General features: G+C 38.5%; 1 protein-coding gene across 2 annotated transcripts in view; it reads right to left on the bottom strand.

The window, feature by feature from the left end:
- The window catches only part of ATF6 (activating transcription factor 6), a 221,298-nt gene that overhangs the window by 201,210 nt on the left and 777 nt on the right, over window positions 1-19,311 (bottom strand). For both annotated transcript variants that reach the window (XM_022565564.3, XM_089912087.1), the window contains exons 2-4: window positions 8,957-9,021; window positions 6,207-6,294; window positions 4,148-4,254 (exon numbers count right to left, since the gene is read on the bottom strand). In XM_022565564.3, the coding sequence (XP_022421272.2) occupies window positions 4,148-4,254; window positions 6,207-6,294; window positions 8,957-9,021 (260 nt within the window). The remainder of the gene's footprint in view (window positions 1-4,147; window positions 4,255-6,206; window positions 6,295-8,956; window positions 9,022-19,311) is intronic.

A 19,311-nucleotide genomic window follows, 5' to 3' on the forward strand; every position in this document is an offset into this window, starting at 1 on the left:
GAAAGAAATAATTGCTTTTTCTGTAATTCTAGCAGACATAATTATACTAGAAAATGAAATAAAAGGAATAAATACTAAAATAGAAGAAACAGAAGCGCCTTTGTTTTCAAGGTGATATGCTGTCTACTTGGAACACATTTAAGAACCAACTAACAAAATTTTCACTATGAAAATACTGTATTAATAATCACTTAGAGGGCTTCCATGGTGGCTCAGTGGTTGAGAGTCCGCCTGCCGATGCAGGGGACACGGGTTTGTGCCCCGGTCCAGGAAGATCCCACATGCCACGGAGCGGCTGGGCCCGTGAGCCATGGCTGCTGAGCCTGCGCCTCTGGAGCCTGTGCTCCGCAACGGGAGAGGCCACAACACTGAGAGACCCGCGTACCGCAAAAAAAAAAAAAAAAAAAAAAAAGAATCCACCTGCCAATGCCGGGGACACGGGTTCAAGCCCTGATCCGGGAAGATCCCACATGCCACGGAGCAACTAAGCCCATACGCCACTGCTACTGAGCCTGCGCTCTAGAGTCCATAAGCCGCAACTACTGAGCTTGCATGCCACAACTACTGAAGACCGTGCGCCTAGAGCCCATGCTCCGCAACAAGAGAAGCCACCGCAATGAGAAGCCTGCGCACCGCAACGAAGAGTAGCCCCTGCTCGCCACAACTAGAGAAAGCCTGTGCGCAGCACCTAAGACTCAACACAGCCAAAAATAAATAAATAAATAAAATTCATTTTTTAAAAAACGAATTGATTTAATAAATGGTACTGGAACAATCCTTCTGATAGTCATTTGGGAAAACAAAAAACTTGGATTCATATTTCACATCATAAACCAAGATAACTCCAAATGGATCAGAGATCTAAATATTTAAAATAAAACCTTATGAAAAATATGTATTAACAGTCACTTAGAAACTATTACTTCCTGAATAATTTGATCCTAAGGCCACTAGATGGAGCAGTGCAAGACCAGCATCCATGCAGAGAGGCAGGCTGGTGGAGTATCGGAGCCTAAGGAGAGGAGGTAGGGGCAGGCAGCCCAGCACAGGGAGTCAGAGCAGATTACCCTGCTCATATTGGGTCAGCTTGATGCAGGTGTCAACGCCCAGAACACAGGAGTCGGTGTGAAGGGACCTGCACTGGCCAAATCCAGGATAACATAAGAATCAGAATAAATAATTATAGTAATGGGTTATAATCTGTTGAATAAACTAGGAAACCATGAGTCCATACTGATATAAACAAATAAATGAATAAATTTAAAGTCTGATGAGAAACAGGTTATTTTTACAGAGTTTTAAAGTACCTCCTCATAAAATACTTATTTTGGGCAAAGGAAGAAAGAGCAACTTCACAGTGGAATAGCCTGGCAGACACCACCTTAATCAAATGAACAAAGTGAACCTCATCAGTAACAGGACAAATAAAAATTGTGTGCCATCACATCAGAAGTAAATGAGACAGACACAGCATCACTTCTGTGATATTCCTGCCACAAATACAAAACCTGAATCTCATCCTGAAGAAACATCAGACAAACCCAACTGAGGGACATTCTACAAAATAATTAGTCTTTAATCTCCAAAAGTGACAAGGTCATGAATGTCAAGGAAGAATGAACTGTTTCAACTGAAGGAGATTAAAGAGACAAGACAATCAAATGCAATGCGTGATTCTAAACTAGATCCTTCCGCTCACTAAAGGACATCTTTGGGACAGCTGGTGCAATCTAAATGGGAATTGAAGATTAGATGATAGTATGGTATAAACATTTATTTCCTGATTTTAATGGTTTTATTGTGGCTAGAAGACATATCCTTGCTTGTAGGAAGTAGACACTGAAGTATTTGGGGGTGACAAGGCATCAAGTTGGCAACTTACTCTCAAATGGTTGAGGGAAAAAAAAGTTCTTTGTAATGTACTTGTAATATTTCTATAAGTTTAAGGTTTTTCAAAACAAAAAGTTAATATAAGCAAGAAAACAAGAATAAAAATATTATATCCTATGAGTGGTGAAAACCCTCCTTTGAGTAACAACAACAAAAAGCAATAAAAGATTGATAATTCAGCTATGGAGAAAATAAACACCAAAAATAAAGCTTAAAGACAAATGACAAATCGGAGAAAAACACTTGTAACTTATTTCACAAACTAAACACTAATAATCCTAATATGTAATAAAACACTTTAAAAATTGAAGAGAAAAAGACCAATACAATCCAATAGAAAAGTGGACAAAAATTTGAACTGTTCATAAAAAGAAATGCAAATAGGCCTTAGACATATGAAATATACAAAAAGATGTTTAACCACACTTATAATAAAAGAAACAGAAAACAAAACATGCTGTGTAATGATGAAGGGAAAACTGGCCCTCTTACATACTGCTGGTCAGAATACACAACCGTGCAACCTGTGGAGGGAAATCTGGCAATAAACAGTAACATTAAAAAAGTATTCACCCCGATCTCAGCAATCTCTCTTTAGGAGTATAACCGGATATCTTTGCCAAGATATCCTGGCAAAAATATGAAGTGACTTATGTACATAGTTATTACAGCATTGTTTGAGTCCAGAAAAGACCAAAAACAACACAAATGTTCATCAACAAGGAAATCACTGAATAAAGTATAATATAGTCACACAGTGGAACACTATGCAGCCATAAAAGGGAATGAGAATGATTCTATATCCTGAAATTGGAGTTACCTCTAAGTTAAATAAGCAAGGTGCAGAGCAGGGTATGTAGTATGCTACCTTTTGTGTAAGAAAGGATGGAAAGGAAAGAGTAGGACAGAACTCAGGCTTCTGTGAATATACCTTGTTATATATTAATACTTTTGACTTCAAAAGTAAATTAAGTTTTTAAAATTAAATCATTGGAGAAACTGTGGGACCACAGAGGACTGCCAAGAGCGGCAATCAGAGAAAAGCTTCATAGAGAAAGTAATTTTTGAACTGGGACTTAAGGATGAATAGGAGTTTTCAAAGAAGAAAGAAAATGAGGCTATTTCAGGCAGAAGGAAGAGCATGTACAAAAACCTAAAATGGTAAGAGCAGAGATCTCGCTGCTCTTGTCCACGGACGGTGTTTGGCACAGTTCCTGGCACAGTTGTTGAATGACTGGAGCACACAGAAGCTCTCAGGGTTAAACCTAAGGGGAGTGTGAAGGTAGGAACAGGAAGGATAGTGAGAAACAAGACTGGAAAGGTAAACAGGAGCCAGAACATGGAAGGCCTAGTACACTGGCAATTTAAATTTTGTCCTTGTAAGGGTTGGGAAGGTTTTAAGCAAAAAACTGGCACTATCAAATTTGTGATTTTGAAAAATTTCTCTTTGAAGATTCCTCTGCTAAGAAAGGTTTGGGGAGTTAGGAGGCAGAGAGACCAGTCAAAATTCTATTGCCTTAATCCAGATGAGGTGACGATGGCCTGGTGTGTGTGGAGAAGATGAATCTTAGAGATACTAAGTGGATAGAATCATCAGGATTTAGTAACTGACTATATGGAAATTATGCCAGAATGAAGATACCTCAATTTCCAGCAGATATAATTCACTGAAACAGTAATTTGAATTTTTCTTCTTGTATTTTTTCCTTTTCCTATTCCAAAAAATACCTAAGCCCTTTGGTACATCCTTTTCCTGGCCTCAGAGCTTTTGTCTAGATGAAGAGCAGAAGCATTTTTAAGGTGCTTTTGTAAAAAACCTTATTAGCGCATTCAAAAGGTAGTACTAGGCTTTCCTGAACTAAGGAGACCATTCTAGGTTACATGGCTAAGGAGTTACAGAAACAGACCATCTTACAGTCTTCCATGTCCTCAAAGAATGTATATTCTAACGGGGAGTAAAGAGTGTAGCAGGGAGAAAAGGCAGTAAGTCAATAAACAAAAAAAATATTGGGTACTGGTACGGTGCAATGAAACAATGAAATTATGAAGACAAGAACATAAGGGAAGGAGGGCAAAACCAAAGAGACTAACAGCTTTCTAGCTCCCTCAAGGCCATTCCTCAAGATTCAGCTTCCTCAGGATTAAATGAGATAACAGGACTTATATTAGCACTTAATAAATGTTAACTGCCTCCCACACATACATATTTTCCAGATTCCACTGTAACCAAAATCACTGTAAAAGACTGGTTACTTACAGGAACATGCTGAGTCGAAGAATAAGAGTCCACTGACTGAGGAGATGAGACTGAACAACTTGAGGAGGCTGGAGAAAGTGGCTGAGGTTCTGCCTTAATATCTTTAACTGAAAAACAAGGGGCAAAAATTTTCCCACTGAACAATATAAACTCAGAACGAAATGAATAAGAAAGAAGGTAAAATCTGCTTTTAAAATTCAATGATATAGAAGCTAAGGTCACCAAAATATATCATCAAGTGAAAATTCAAGAGCAGAAAATAGTAAATCTAGTATGCTTCCATTTGTGTAATAAATTATACATGTGTATACTATTGTACTACTAGCATCTGCATTAACTCTCTTGAAGGATGAACATAAGAAATTGATAACAGTGGTTGTCTCTGGGAAGCAGAACTTGGTGGCTGAGGGACAAGAGCCAAAAGAGACACTTTTCTACTCTACAGACTTTTTGTACCTTTTGAATATTATGCAATATGCAAAATTATAGACTCCCCCCAAAATAATTTTAAAACATAAGAAACAGGAAAGAATTATTGTGGAAAGCATTTTTGACAATACAATTAAAACACAAAAATGTTCCTATCTTTTGAACTATGTATTTTTTTAAAATGTGCTGAGTAACTATAGCCTAGGTGTTCCTAGGTGTCAAATTTATAACAGGGTAGGAATGGGGAAGAGAAGAATCTCTGTGGCAGACTGTGTTCTCCAAAGTTAGGTGCAAAATATCTACCATATCTCATGATCTATAATGTGATTTTGCCACTTCCCCATCAAGAAGTAGCCACTATTTCCTCCTCTGTTTGAATCTAGGTGGGCTTATGACTTCTTCAATTGACAGAGTATGGAAGTAATGCTATGTGAATCCCAAGGCTGTGTTACATTAGGCAATGCAGCTTCTATTTTGTGTGTTGAAACACTCACATTTGAGCCTTTGAAGTCTGACTACCATGAGACCACCAGGCTGTGAGGAAGCCAGGCCATATAGGAAGGTGACGTGTAAGCACTCAAGTTGGCAGTCCTAGTCTTCAAGTCATTCCAGACCAGGCATCAGACATGTGAGTGAAGAAAACTTAAGGTAATTCTAGCCCCCAGTGTCAAGCTACCTCAGCCTTCAAATCTTCCCAGATGAGGTCTGGACACCATGGAGCAGAGACAAGCAATTCCTGGTGCATCCTGTCCAAATGCCGAACCCACAGATTCTGGGAGCCTAATAAAATGGTTATTGTTTTAAGCCACTAAGTTTTAGAGTAGTTTGTTACACAATGGTAGGAACCAGAACACTGGCCTTGTGTAGCTCTTATTCTGTGAGGGAAGACAGGAATTGAGCAAGATATACAAATACATAAAATGAAAGGGAAAAGGAAATGCAGCAGTGGGGAGGACTGCAATTTAGATGGGGAAATGTGCTGGTTATTTACACATTGTCTCTCAGCTCTAAGTCTACCTTCTATAGTCTGTGATGCAAATTATTAATACATATCTCAGCTGGCTTCCTTTTAGGTCCTGTCTATAGGGGATACTAGGGGACAGGGAAGGGAAGAAGGGATTTCTTCATCCTCCCATCAGCTTCATCCCAGAAGGGACAGTTTGCTCCAGGTTCCAGCTTTTTTCAGCACACCTAAAACCCACCTCATTGGGCCCCTTAAAGATACTAGCATTAGCCAGGTAGGGCCTCCTTCTCAGATGTGTACACACGGGACCCCTACACTAAGTTCCTAGGTTCTAATAATCCCAAGCTTCTTCCCTTTGATTCCCTAAATTCTGTCTAATTCTCAGATAGGTTAATCTCTTACAGAATATTACATATAATTCAAAATCAATATTTCTGAATAATAAAATTTTTATTCATTATGTGACTAACACATAACTATGAAATTCTTTATATCTATTTTTGGCAAGAAATTTACGTATGCCTTGCTACACCAAAATAGAATGTAGTCCCTGGAAATTTTTGGCCTACAAAAGTGGCCCGGTAACCCCACCTAATTTTGACTATTACCAAACTACAAAATAATATGGACCCATTTAAATGTTTTATCAATGAAATACATCATTACCTGTACAGAATTGATTGTTGATGTCCCAAATGCCTGTCTCCCAAGGCATCAAATCAAAATCAAAATCAAGATTATCAAAATTATTTTCCTGTAGGTTTCAAATCAGCAAAAGATTACAAGATTAAAATATATACATCCAGAAATCAAACTAACAGATGCAATTTGCCATAAATAATATAATTGTGATTACCCAACTTAGTAAAAGTAACTTTCTAAGTTAATCAGTTCATCTTGAAAATACATCTTGGATAGCTTAGAGATAAACCAATTTAGTTATTTTAAGCACAGTAGTAACAGCTAGGAAGGAGGTATTGAAGTCAACATCTATCTGAAAGATTCAGTTGGTCTCATTCTTTTCAGTGGAAATGGACCTTTACAACAGTCACAAAATATGTGTTTTGTCATAAAGGAGATCCAGCAAAATAAGTTTTCCCATTGCCATTAAGGAAAAGAAGTCACAGCAAATGCCTGTTTACAATATCATCTCTATATACAAGGGAAAGAATATAGATGTATCCAAAAGACATGCAGGAATCATAAAGAGACTGTAACTGAAACTTCAAATATACCAAATATTAAAATGCTTATGGGAGAAGGAAGAGATCCATAGGAGGATGGGTAATTTTATTTTTTTTTTTACTGTTCTGTACTTTTCATATTTCTAAAATAAAATTTCTAAATTTTTTTTTAATCCTAGAAGATAAAACTAAGTTTCTCAAACAGGGGTCAGTAAACTTCTTAGAGGGGCTCTTAGTTTCTTTTCATTCAGATGACAATTTTTAAATTTAAATATAATCATATTCTGGGTCATCTGGATGACCATCTTATACCATATATATTAATGAAGAACTGCCACATGATTTCAGAGCCCTCATATGAGTTTAAGATTAAGACAGTACCACAACTATTTTAAATGTTTAAGGTTACAGAGGTAAGAACAGAAGTAAACTTAATATATAAACAGTACAACAAAGTTAAAAAGTAGTCAATATTAACTTAATGTGACAGATAATAAAACAGCAAGAAAGCAAGCCTCAGGAAAAAAGTAAAGGTTAATCTAGTTATCAATAACAACAATTTGGTAATAATTTCTAGAATATTATCATTTCAAATGTCTATTCTGTGGTTTATTTTTATTGAGAACGTAACAGAAGGAGAGAAGGGAAACTTTTCTTATACTGCCCTAAACTGAGTAAATATTATTGCAAATTATATAAAGAGAATGTGTGAAAGTTCACATAAAAAAAAAGAAAAAACTACTTAAATTATGAAAGAACCACCTTTTAAATCAATCTCCTTTGCTTTTTTCTCATATTGGAATCTAGCTATCAAAAAATTAAGCAGCCCCACACTTTCAGCGACGAAAAACCTTCAAACTTTCTTAATCTAAGTAAACTGAGGAAGGATATTTGCCTGAGTGCTCGCAATACTTTTTAACATGTTCAACAGTGGCATGACCTACTTCGAGGATGCTTCATACTCAATCTTCAGACAAAAAAGTCAAATACATTTTACAGCATAAGAATTTTATCTGGTTGGAAATTTCACAGACCCATTTTATGTAAAGCAAAACATACTGGTACTTATATACTCTAGTTCTTCAATGACTTCTCAAGGGAAGCTTGCACAGTCATGTGAAAGAAGAATGACTGTTTTAAAGCTAGAATGGGCTGTCTGAAACCATTTAATCCAATCTCTTATTTTATACCAGAAAAACTAAGGAACTGAAAGATTGAGTGACAGAATGTTAGTTATAAAATCAGGATCATATTTCCCTGAATCTTTCAAATTTACTATATTGTTTCTTGACGATGTTAGGCTCTGGAGGTTATGAAAAAATGCCAGTTGCTTAAGCAACCAGCCAATATTAAAAGCCAATTTAATCAACAGACAACACTGTAAAGCATCTCACAGAGTAAATGAAACCATTAAAACCTCATGCATTGATTTTAAAAAATATCATGTGTTTCACTCCCTTCTATTGATTCATGGTAAAACAAGAATAATTTAGCAGTTGTTTTACCATGAATCAATAGAAGGGAGTGAAACACATGATATTTTTTAAATTTTTTCTTTGTCTTAAACTCACTAAGCAAGCTTTATTTTTAATAAGGGCTTAAAAAATAAGTGATAAATATTCAACCTGATTGATATGCATATAAAATCACTCTGTTCACTTGAACTACTTCCCAAGTCAAACAGCACCTCACCCATTAAAGAATAAGACAAAGTAAGAGTTCAGGCCAAACAGCTTCACATATACTAATCCAGAAAAGAAAAAAAAATGTAAAATATTTTTGAGAACTTAAAGTGCTGTAATAATAGCTTTTACGCATACTTCTAACCACCCAAAGGCAAAAAATAAGGACATTTCTAAGTTTCAGAGCTTTCAACACTAAGGATACATAACTTTAAAAAAGGAAGTTGGTAAGTTCTCTTAACTAGATCCATGACACACATACTCCTTAACATCACAGTTTCCCTTATGCAGCTAAATATCTGTAAAAACCAAAAAAAGACCCCTGGGGCCAAAGGCAGACTTAGAATACAAGTCTTCTCATACCAAGACCAATGCAATTTCTACAATCCTACATTCACTGACTACAAAATGGCTACTAACTTTCATACTTAATCTTAAAAGTTATTTAAACTTAAATAACTAGCCTAAACGTGTTATCCTGAAATCTTCTTGCAATAATTAAAGATTAAATATCACATCATTCAGCATTTCTCCTCTAATAAATACTTACATAAGTTTCATTTGCCGCATCCAATTGCAGGTCATCATAGCCAAGTTCAGCAAAGAGGGCAGAATCTTTGGACAAAAGAAAAGAATAGATATTTACTGTTAATTCAATGTTTTGACAAAAGAATAAGCGCTGTATCCTTATGCCGGCTCTATTAGGGTTTCTCATTAGCCATTACTATTACTGATAAACTCTAGGAGTGTGAATGACAACCAATTCAAAGCTGGTTTCTAACATATGTATTGTTTTCCACACAATTTTTATCTTGTGAACTAAATCATTATACCAGGGATTAAAAAACAGGTTTTATGTCCTCTCATGTTGGACTAATTGATAGTGACTTTCTGGAACATTACTAACACAAATTCTGAGGCTTCATCTGGGTTCAGCACAAAAAAAAGTGACATGGTTGATCAGCGGTGATGACAGGAGAGGAATATGGCAACACATGTACCAGGTATTTGCCATCCTTGCCTTAAGTTAGAGGTACAACCAATTTTCTATCCAAACAACAAGGAATTCACTCATCTAAACCATTTCATTTATTTCAACAAATCTAACTATGTTCCAAATTCCTAATAAGATTTCCTTATAAACTGAGAAATATATGAACACAGGTCAAGGTGCTGATAAGGCCAAAGAAGACTGATTACTGTATAATCTGTAATGTGCCTTTATTTTCTTTAACATTTCAGAACTTCAAGCACTTTGAAGAGTTTCCCAATCTAAGTCTGCCTTTGTACTCCCTACTAACATGCCACTGAAATTTGCTCTGGTGATTTCCCTACTTCACATATATAAGAACTACACTGCAAGTCTCTCACCTACTTGGCCAATGGTAGAAACATTTCACCAGCCTAAAACAAAATAGTACATAGCACATTTTTTGTGTGTAGTGATAATGAAAGGTTATTCATATAACTCTCAGAAAAGGACTACCTTAAACTCAGCTGCAGAGCAAAACAAAACAAAAAACCCATATAAATAGATGACTGTGGCTATGTACCTTATACACAGGCGAAAACTTGAAAGAGTTCTTTATCTGCTGCCTCTCATTTCTCTCCTCCCTTTCCTTCTTGAACCTATTCAAACCAAGCTTCCCCCACCAACACATACACACACATACACATCAGGTATTATGTCACCAATGATTTCTCCTCTGCTAAATTCAATGGTAAATTCATGGTCCTCATCTTACTCTCAACAGCATTTGAAACAGTTGATCTTTTCATATTAATTGAAGCATTTTCTTCACTTGGCTTCCAAATTACCATACTCACCTGGTTTTCCTCCCACCCTACTGGTTGGCCCTACCTTACTGGTTATTCTTCATCTTCTTAACATGAAATTGTCCCTGGGCACCTTACTGGTTATTCTTCATCTTCTTAACATGAAATTGTCCCTGGGCTTAGTGCAAACTTTTCTATCTATTCTACTCCCTTTGTGATCTCAGCTGAGCTCATGGCTTTAAATAGCATCTATATGCCAAGGATTCCTAAATATACATCTCCAGTCCATACCTCAAGACGCATGTACACAGTGAGTACTCTACCTCTCCTCTTGGATATCTAAAAGGCATCTCAATCTTAACACATCCAAAACTGAGCTTCAAATCATCCCTCACCGAACCTCCTACTGGTTCGTCCTCATCTCAGTTAATGACAATTCAATTATCCCAGGAGCTCAGGTCAAAAGCCTTAGGAGTCATTGCTTACTTCCTCACTCTCTGTATTCAATCTACCAGTAAATCCTGTCAGCTCTGTCTTCAAAGTATGTATTGGTAATGTGGCATCTTACCTTTCCTTTCCATTCTTCCTTCCCTTCCCTACTCTTCCCAACAGAGATGTCAGCAGAGCAAGGAGGGTGGTGGGGTTGTGTGTGTCATCCTCTGTGGCAATGTGCCTGGTACCCAAGGAAATAGGATGATACAGGAGGGGAGGTGCCTTGTGGAGGTGGCAGCATGCCTCAGATGCCAAAAAAATGGAGCAGTGGGAGGAGGAACAGAGTGGCAGATGTAAGAAGCAGCCTGAGTGGTTAGGAGAGTGATAGTACCGAACAAATGTGTTAATTGATGGAGCAAATGATAAAATATATTAGAGCTAGGTTTCTCACTTTCTGAGAAAGGATTTAGAAACGTGAAAAGGGAAGAGAATAAAAGAACCCTAAGATGTTGCACTGGAATTAGAAGTATTAATACGAACACATTTTCTTAAAATATTCATACACAGAAAGAATTATAGATGTTTGTATATGTGTGTACACATATACATACATGTATGTCCTAGTTCTGTCTGCTAACAGGTCCTAGAAACGAAGACATCCCACCAGCACTGAAAAATCGTATGTTTCCAGACCTTGGATACTGAATACCATCCTCTACTAAACGGAAGTCCACTAAAGGGCTCCTTAGAGAAAGAGCTGATTCCAGGGCTTAGGCAGAGAAAGTGCAAAATAGGCCTGGGAAAATCTTGTTGTGCCAGAAAACAAGGAAATCCTCAGAGAATGACGGAAACATATCAAAAGAACAAAGGAGCTGATATGAATGGACTCTTACTGGTCAATTCTCAGAAAATCTGAGCATCAAAATAAAGCCAGATTACAACCCACTGAATCAAACAGGAATTAGTGAGCTCATAAAGAAATAAACAAAGAAACAGAGAAAGCTTTTTCTTACAGTATAATGTCAATTAATAAATGTACACAGAATGTTAAGAGAGAATCACCATTTGGCATTAGAGTGGTACTCGATATAAGCTGGAGTTATCAATGGAGGCCAGGGCTGGTAAGTGAAGGTTTAGTAAGGAATGGGACATTGGTGGCATTCAGATTATCTCCCCCAAAATACTGGGTTAGCCAAAAAGTTGGTTCAGGTTTTTCCATAAGATGTTACAAAAAAACCCGAAGGAACTTTTTGGCCAGCCCAATACGAATCAAATGTAAAAGGGGAAATAGTGACTTTACAGTGGAGAAATCCAGCAGATACTAACTTGACAATCTGATCAAGGTGAACATCACCTTGGAACAGGTCAACATAGTGTGCCTCTATCATTTCTCTAGCATTCCTGTCACGGACTCATGGCCTGATTCTGGTCATGAGGAAACAGTATATAGACTTAGGTTTAGAGTCATCTTACAGAACAAAAGACCTGTACTCTTTAAGACTGTCAAGAATACAAGAAACAGGAAAAGACCAAGCAACCATCCCAGGTTGAAAAACTCTAAGGAGACATGAAAAGTAAAAGTAATGTGTGTTTGCAGGTAGGGTCCCAGACTAGAAAGGAAAAAGAGCCATTATTAAGACATATAGTAAAATATGAATGGTATCTGTGAATTGGATAGTAACGCTGTATCAATGTTCATTTCCTGACTGCAAGGAGTGTATGGCAGTGATATAGGACAGTAACCTTGTTTGGGGGAGGAGGGGATACACATTGCAGTATTTAAGGGTAATGAGTTAACAACACATTTCACTCTCTTTTTCTCTCTCTAAAGAAGGAGAAATGGGGCAAATGCAGTAAAATTTAACACTCAGGGAATCTGACAGGCATGCAACAGTTCTTTGCACAGTTCTTATAACTTTTCTGTAGGTTTGAAACTATTCCAAAACTTAAATTTTGAATAAACAATATACATGGGGAGCTTCCCTGGTGGTGCAGTGGTTAAGAATCTGCCTGCCAATGCAGAGGACACGGGTTCGAGCCCTGGTCCGGGAAGATCTCACATGCCGCGAAGCAACTAAGCCCGTGTGCCACAACTACTGAGCCTGCGCTCTAGAGCCCGCGAGCCACGACTACTGAGCCCATGTGCCACAACTACTGAAGCCCGTGCGCCTAGAGCCTGTGCTTCCCAACAAGAGAAGTCACCGCAATGAGAAGCCCACGCTCACCACAACTAGAGAAAAGCCCGTGCGCAGAAGAGACCGAACACTGCCAAAAATAAAATTAAGAAAATTAAGAAATTTATTTAAAGAAATATACATATATATATACACATGGGTATATACATATGCATATGTGTATGTGTATACATCCACAGTCAACCACTTCCATTATCTCCACTGCTCTCATCATAAATCACTTGGATTGAGGCAGTAGCCGCCAAATGGTCTCTCTGCTTCTGCCCTTGACCCTCTTTCAGTATATTTTCAATAGAGCAGCTAAAGTGAGCCCATAAAAACATAGGATGTTATTGGGAATCAGGATTTACACAGTAGGAAAAGAGAAATAAAAGTATATAATGCAAGAAGGTGAGAAAGGACTCTGTGGTACTGGCTTGGAACTGTGGGTATTAGCATGAATTCATGCTTTTTAAAAATACATATTTCCTTGTTCTTAGGAGATACACAGTGAAGTGTTTAGGAGTTTCATATTATTTGCAGCCTGCTTTCAGATAATGAGAGAAGAGAGAAGTGTGGGTAATACTGACAGAAAGAGTGAGCATGGCAGGATGTTAACAGTTGGTAAGTCTAGATAAGGGAAATACAGGTTAACACTGTACTGATCTTTTTTAACTTTTCTGTGGTTTGTGAATACTTAAAAAAACTGAGAGTGGGTTGATAAATACACTTGTATACTACAGAATATCTGAGAAAGATCCATGAGAAAGTGGTGACATTGGTGGCATTGGTTACCTATGAAGTATCTCTAAAATTTACTACCTACTTCTATATCTTTTTCACCAACCCCACACTACCTACTATATAGATTTCTCCTAACAGTAGTAAACTATGGTAGCTGTTAGTTTTTGTTTGCTCAACAAGCTTTCCCACCTGACTGCTGCTTTGACCATTTATTTATTCTTTTACTTCTTGTAAGATGAGAAATGGCCACTGGAAAACAGTGGTGACCTTAGAAAGAGCAGCTTTGGTGGAGTGGTGGAGCCTGACTGCATTGTGTTCAAGAGACAGTGAAAAAAGAGAAAGTGGAGTCAGTGAACATGGACGTTTTTTAAAAAAGAATTCTGCTGTAAAATAAAAAAGAGAAATGTAGTTGAAGCTAAAAGGGAAGTAACATCTAAAGAGGGTTTGGGGGTTTTTCTTTCTTTTTCACTCTAGACAGGAGAAGCAACTACATGTAGGGATGGAAATGAAGATTCAGGAAACAGAAGGAAGAGCTTGAGCAATATTCTTGAATAAAGGGGTGGGGGCGGGGTGTCTAGGGACTTCCCTGGTGGTGCAGTGGTTAAGGATCCACCTGCCACTGCAGAGGACATGGGTTCGAGCCCTGGCCTGGGAAGATCCCACATGCCATGGAGCAACTAAGCCCATGTGCCACAACTACTGAGCCTGTGCTCTAGAGCCCATGAGCCACAACTACTGAAGCCCACGCACCTGGAGCCCACGCACCGCAACGAAGAGTAGCCCCCACTCACTGCAACTACAGAAAGCCCGTGAGTAGCAACGAAGACCCAACACAGCCAAAAATTAATTAATTAATTAATTAAAAATAAAACAAAGAAGGAGGGGTCTAAAGCACATATAGAAGTGATCGGTTCTAGCATTCCCACCAACAAAGAGAAGGCAAATATACTGGTACACGCGTAGATGAGGTAGTAGGAGATTGCAGCAGTTCTCTTCTGATTCAAAGAATGCAGGAGGAGGTGCTGGAGGTTTGAGGAGAGAAGAGCCTTTATAAAAACGATCATCAGAGAGAGAGGACCAAGGAAATACGATCAGCCAGGTAATACTTAATGGTCTATTTCAGGTTAGTATCATAAATTTAAAGTGAGACCAATCAGCATGGTTGAATTTTCTTTTTTAGCCACTTTCAGCTACTTGAGTGCATTCATGGAGTAGACAGAGTTGGATTTAGCCAAGGTTGTAGTTGATCAAAGAGAGAACTACAAAACAAGAGAGAGACAAGGATATTGAGGGTGTGAGGGAATGATTACAGAGATTGTCCATGGAATTTAAACTGGATAAGGGGAAAGTGATAACATAAAGGGGACGAGGGACAGTGAAAAGATGGCAGAATCTCAGCAGTGTTGAAGGTACCACTGGAATTGGAGTACTAAAGAGAGTGAGCTGGTAAGACAGAAGGTGATGGTCAGAGTGGGATGTTGGAACTGAGATTATGTTACTAGTACTGACAAGGTTTAGGTTTATGATTGGGGAAGAAAATGCCTGAGACAGGGTGGAAGGTGGAGAGGAGACCCAGGAAACAAGAGGTCAGGGTATTTGAAGGATCTTCTCTGAGAATACTGAAATCAACCAAGAATCATGATGGAAGGAGTGTTAAAGAAAGTGACAATAAGCTAGGAACTAAACTTTTTCAAAAAGTGAGGGAGAGTGAACCAGAAATCACCAGATGACTATAAGAGGGAGAGGTAGAGGACAGCATGTGAGACAATGTGAAATTTAAGCCTGGATATTTTTAGGGAGGATGAAAGGAGAATGATCTAAAAGTAGCAATGAAGAACAAGGAAGATAACTAACCCACTTTCAGAGGCCCTAATGGAGAAAAGGTTTTGAGAATGAAAAGAGCTACCATTCACTAGGACTTTAGGGAAAACCGTGTTATCAGGGGAGTCAGGTTTTGGTCAACGCAGGAGGGTACAGAGAACTTTCACAGAAGACACTGAATTTATCAAAGAAACCACAGTGGCAGATGGAAGCTTCTGATCTTGGTACATATATCTTAATGTGCGGCCAAAAAAAAAAGTGGCTTTTGCAAATTGTAAGAAAAAGAAAGGGAGGGAGTGAGGGAGGTAGGAAGGAAAGAGGAAAGGAAAGATATACAAATGACAAATAAAGCATATGGGGACTTCCCTGGTGGTCCAGTGGTTAAGAATCCGCCTTCCAATGCAGGGTACATGGGTTCGATCCCTGGTCAGGGAACTAAGATCTTACATGCTGCAGGGCAACTAAACCTGTGTGCCACAACTACTGAGCATGAGATCCACAACTAGAGAGCCCACATGCCGCAACTAGAGAGCCCACATGCTCTAGAGCCTGAGCACCACAACTAGAGAGAGAAGCCTGCACGCCACAACGAATATCCCGCATGCCGCAACTAAGACCCAACACAGCCAAAACATAAAATAAACAAATATTTTTTAAAAGACCTTTCCTTTAAAAACATATAGATAAAGCATATGAAAAGATGCTCCACATCACATGTTATCAGGGAACTACAAACTAAAATAATGAGATACCACTACACACCTATCAGGATGGCTATAATCTGAAACACTGGCAACACCAAATGTTGGCAGGACTGGAGCAACAGGAATGTTCATTCACTGCTGGTGGGAATGCAAAATGGCACAGCCACTCTGGAAGACAGGTTGAAAGTTTCTTACAAAACTGGACATACTCTTACTGTATGATCCAGCATTCATGCTCCTTGATATTTACCCAATTTATATGAAAACGTACGTCCACATAAAAAGCTGCAATGGAGTTCCCTGGTGGTCTAGTGGTTAGGATTTGGCGCTTTCACTGCCATGGCCCGGGTTCAATCCCTGGTCGGGGAACTGAGATCCTGCAAGCCTCACAGTGCAGCCAAAAAAAAACTGCACATTAATATTTACAGCAGCTTTATATATAACTGCCAACATTTGAAAGCAACCAATTTTAATTCTCTGTGCAGTGTCCATCACTGGAGAACAGTTTGTGGCTGCCCCTTCACTGCATGTAAGCCCTTTATAAGCCGGAACCTGTCACTCTTGTCCCCCATGCCTGGCCCTCTTTCCTGGCCTCAGTCTGTCTTTAACTGGTTTTGAGACCCTAGAAGCAACCAAGGCGTTTTTCAACAGGTAAATGGATAAACAAACTGTGTGCTATGGACCAAACTGTGTCCCCCCCAAAATTTATATATTGAACCCCCAAGATGACTGCACCCAGAGGTAGGGTGGTCTTTACGAGGTAATCAAGGTTAAATGAGGTTACAAGGGTGGGGCCCTAATCTACTAGAACTGTGGCCTTATAAGACTAAGAGATAGGTCTACCTACCTACCTGCCTCTCTGTCTCCCCCACCTCTTCCTCCTTCCCTCCCTCCTTCCCTTTCCACCCCTCTGCCTCATGAGGACACAGCAAAAAAAAGTGGCCATCTATAAGCTAGGAAGAGAAGTCTCACCAGAACCTGACCATGCTGGCACCTGTGCTTGGACTTCCAGCCTCCAGAACTGTCAGAAAATAAATTTCTGTTGATTAAGCTTCCCAGGTATTTTGTTATGGGAGCCCAAAAGACACTGTGGTACATCCATACCATGGAATATTATTCAGTGCTGAAAAGAAATGAGCTATCAGGCCATTAAAAATAGAGGGATCTTAAATGCATTTTGCTAAATGAAAGAAGCCAAATTAAAAATGCTACGTACTCTATCATTCCAACAATATGACATTTTGAAAAAGGCAAAACTAGGTGACAGTGAAAAGAACAGTGGTTGTTGGGGCTTTGGAGGAGGGAGGCAGAGACAAATAGGTGGAGCACAGCAGATTTTTTAGGGCAGTGTAACTATCCCATATGATACTGTAATGGTAGATACATGACATTACGCATTTGTCAAAACCCACAGAATGAACAAGAGTGAATCTTAATATAAACTATGGACTTTAGTTAATGATAATGTATCAATACTGGCCTATCAATTGTAACAAATGTACTCTAATGCAAGATGTTACCAATAGGGGAAACTTGGGGGGCAGGGGAACTCTGTACTATCCCCTCAATTATTCTGTAAATCTAAAACTGTACTAAAAGTAAACTCTATTAAGTATTAAAAACAATTACATGAAATAGAATTTCAGCATCCATAAATAAAGTTGTTTTGGAACACAGTCATGCTCAGTTTACATTGTCCATGGCTGCTTTTGTACTACAACTGGCAGAACTGAGGAGTCAGAACAGAGACCACATGACCACAAAAGCCTAAAATATTTACTATCTAGACCTTTACAGAAAATGTTTATAGGCCCGTTCAAAATTTCATCACCCCACATAAAGGGAAAATGCACGTGGGATGCACATCCCATCATAGGCTGTTCTGAGTAAGCCATTTTTAATTATACAAAGTTGTTAAGAGTCACAAGTACTAATTACATAACCTGATTTTTAAAATTTTAACTAGCTAGCTTCTAATATAGAAAAAAAAAAGTCAAATAAATCAGTGAAGTACTTGAACACCCAAAATGGCAACTCCCAGAAAAAGAGTCCATATTCTACTGAGAAATGTTAGCAAACAGTAACCTTTCACTCCAGTGCCTGCAAAATCTATCCTACTTACTGAACACTTAAGGAGGCAGAATTAAAGTGTTCCACTAAGAAAAGATTGTTAACAGTTTGAAAAGAGAAGCTTGGAAAACCATGGGAAATGGGCATGTTCAGGGAGGGGCAGGGCAAGGTACCTGAGCTGAGTCAGTGAACCTACTACAAAGAACTGAAAGCTCTGTTAAAGAACATTAAGACTAGGAGTCAACTGATCAGATTAGTCAGTAAAATGCAGCCTGGGTATCAGAAGACATAATAATGCTATCAGGAAGTGCCTCACAGTTATAGTTTAAGAAACATCATGAAAATATAATAGTTGACTAGCTGAGAAAACAGATCATAACAACCCAGTATACTGAAGTAGATTTGTTAATAACTGGGGGGGTCTTGGTAAAAATCAAATCTGTAGAAATAACTTAGGAAAGCAATATAGAATAGTGACTAAGTGCACAGGCTTTGGAGGTAGACAAACCTGGTTCTGATCCTGTTTCTGACACTCACTAGCTATAAGACTCTGAGCGTTCGTTCTCTCTAAGCCTCAGTTTCCTCATCTGTAAAATAACAATACCTCACTGGACTGTTGGGAGGATTAAATAAGATAATGCATGTAAGAGCTAAGCAGGGCACCTGACACAAATAAAGTGCTTACCGGCAATTGTTCCTATTACTACGACTACACTTGGCTTGGGATGTAAGAGCTAAATAGGGCACCTGACACAAATAAAGTGCTTAACGGCAACTGTTCCTATTACTACGACTACATTTGGCTTGGGAAAATACATTTGGAAGAGATAGTCTAACGTTTTTCCAACAACTCATAGAAAACCTATCCAAGGACTGAAATAAATCTCTAACACTATATAATTTAAGAGAAGTTCTGCCCTTGGAAAATCAAATGAGGACTTCAGTTCAACAAAGAGAATTGAGATTACACTCTTGCTACTGAGAACGATGGTCCAAGGGGGAAAAAATGAAGGTCAGTCTGGGTTTCCCCCAAATTTTAAAGCTAGTGAAGGGTGTAGGTTCACCGCAGGACACATTCAGGGACGTATACAACCCCAAATTCATACTGAAGCCCAAGAACAGTATTAGTACTATGTCTGGCAAACAAGGGAGGAATATAAGTTTCTTCTAAACACTCAGATGAT

This window comes from Delphinapterus leucas, chromosome 1 (genome assembly GCF_059928025.1).
Source record: "Delphinapterus leucas isolate spDelLeu-1000000601 "Yukka" chromosome 1, BTC_Dleu_Yukka2, whole genome shotgun sequence".
NCBI classification, from domain to species: Eukaryota; Metazoa; Chordata; class Mammalia; order Artiodactyla; family Monodontidae; genus Delphinapterus; species Delphinapterus leucas.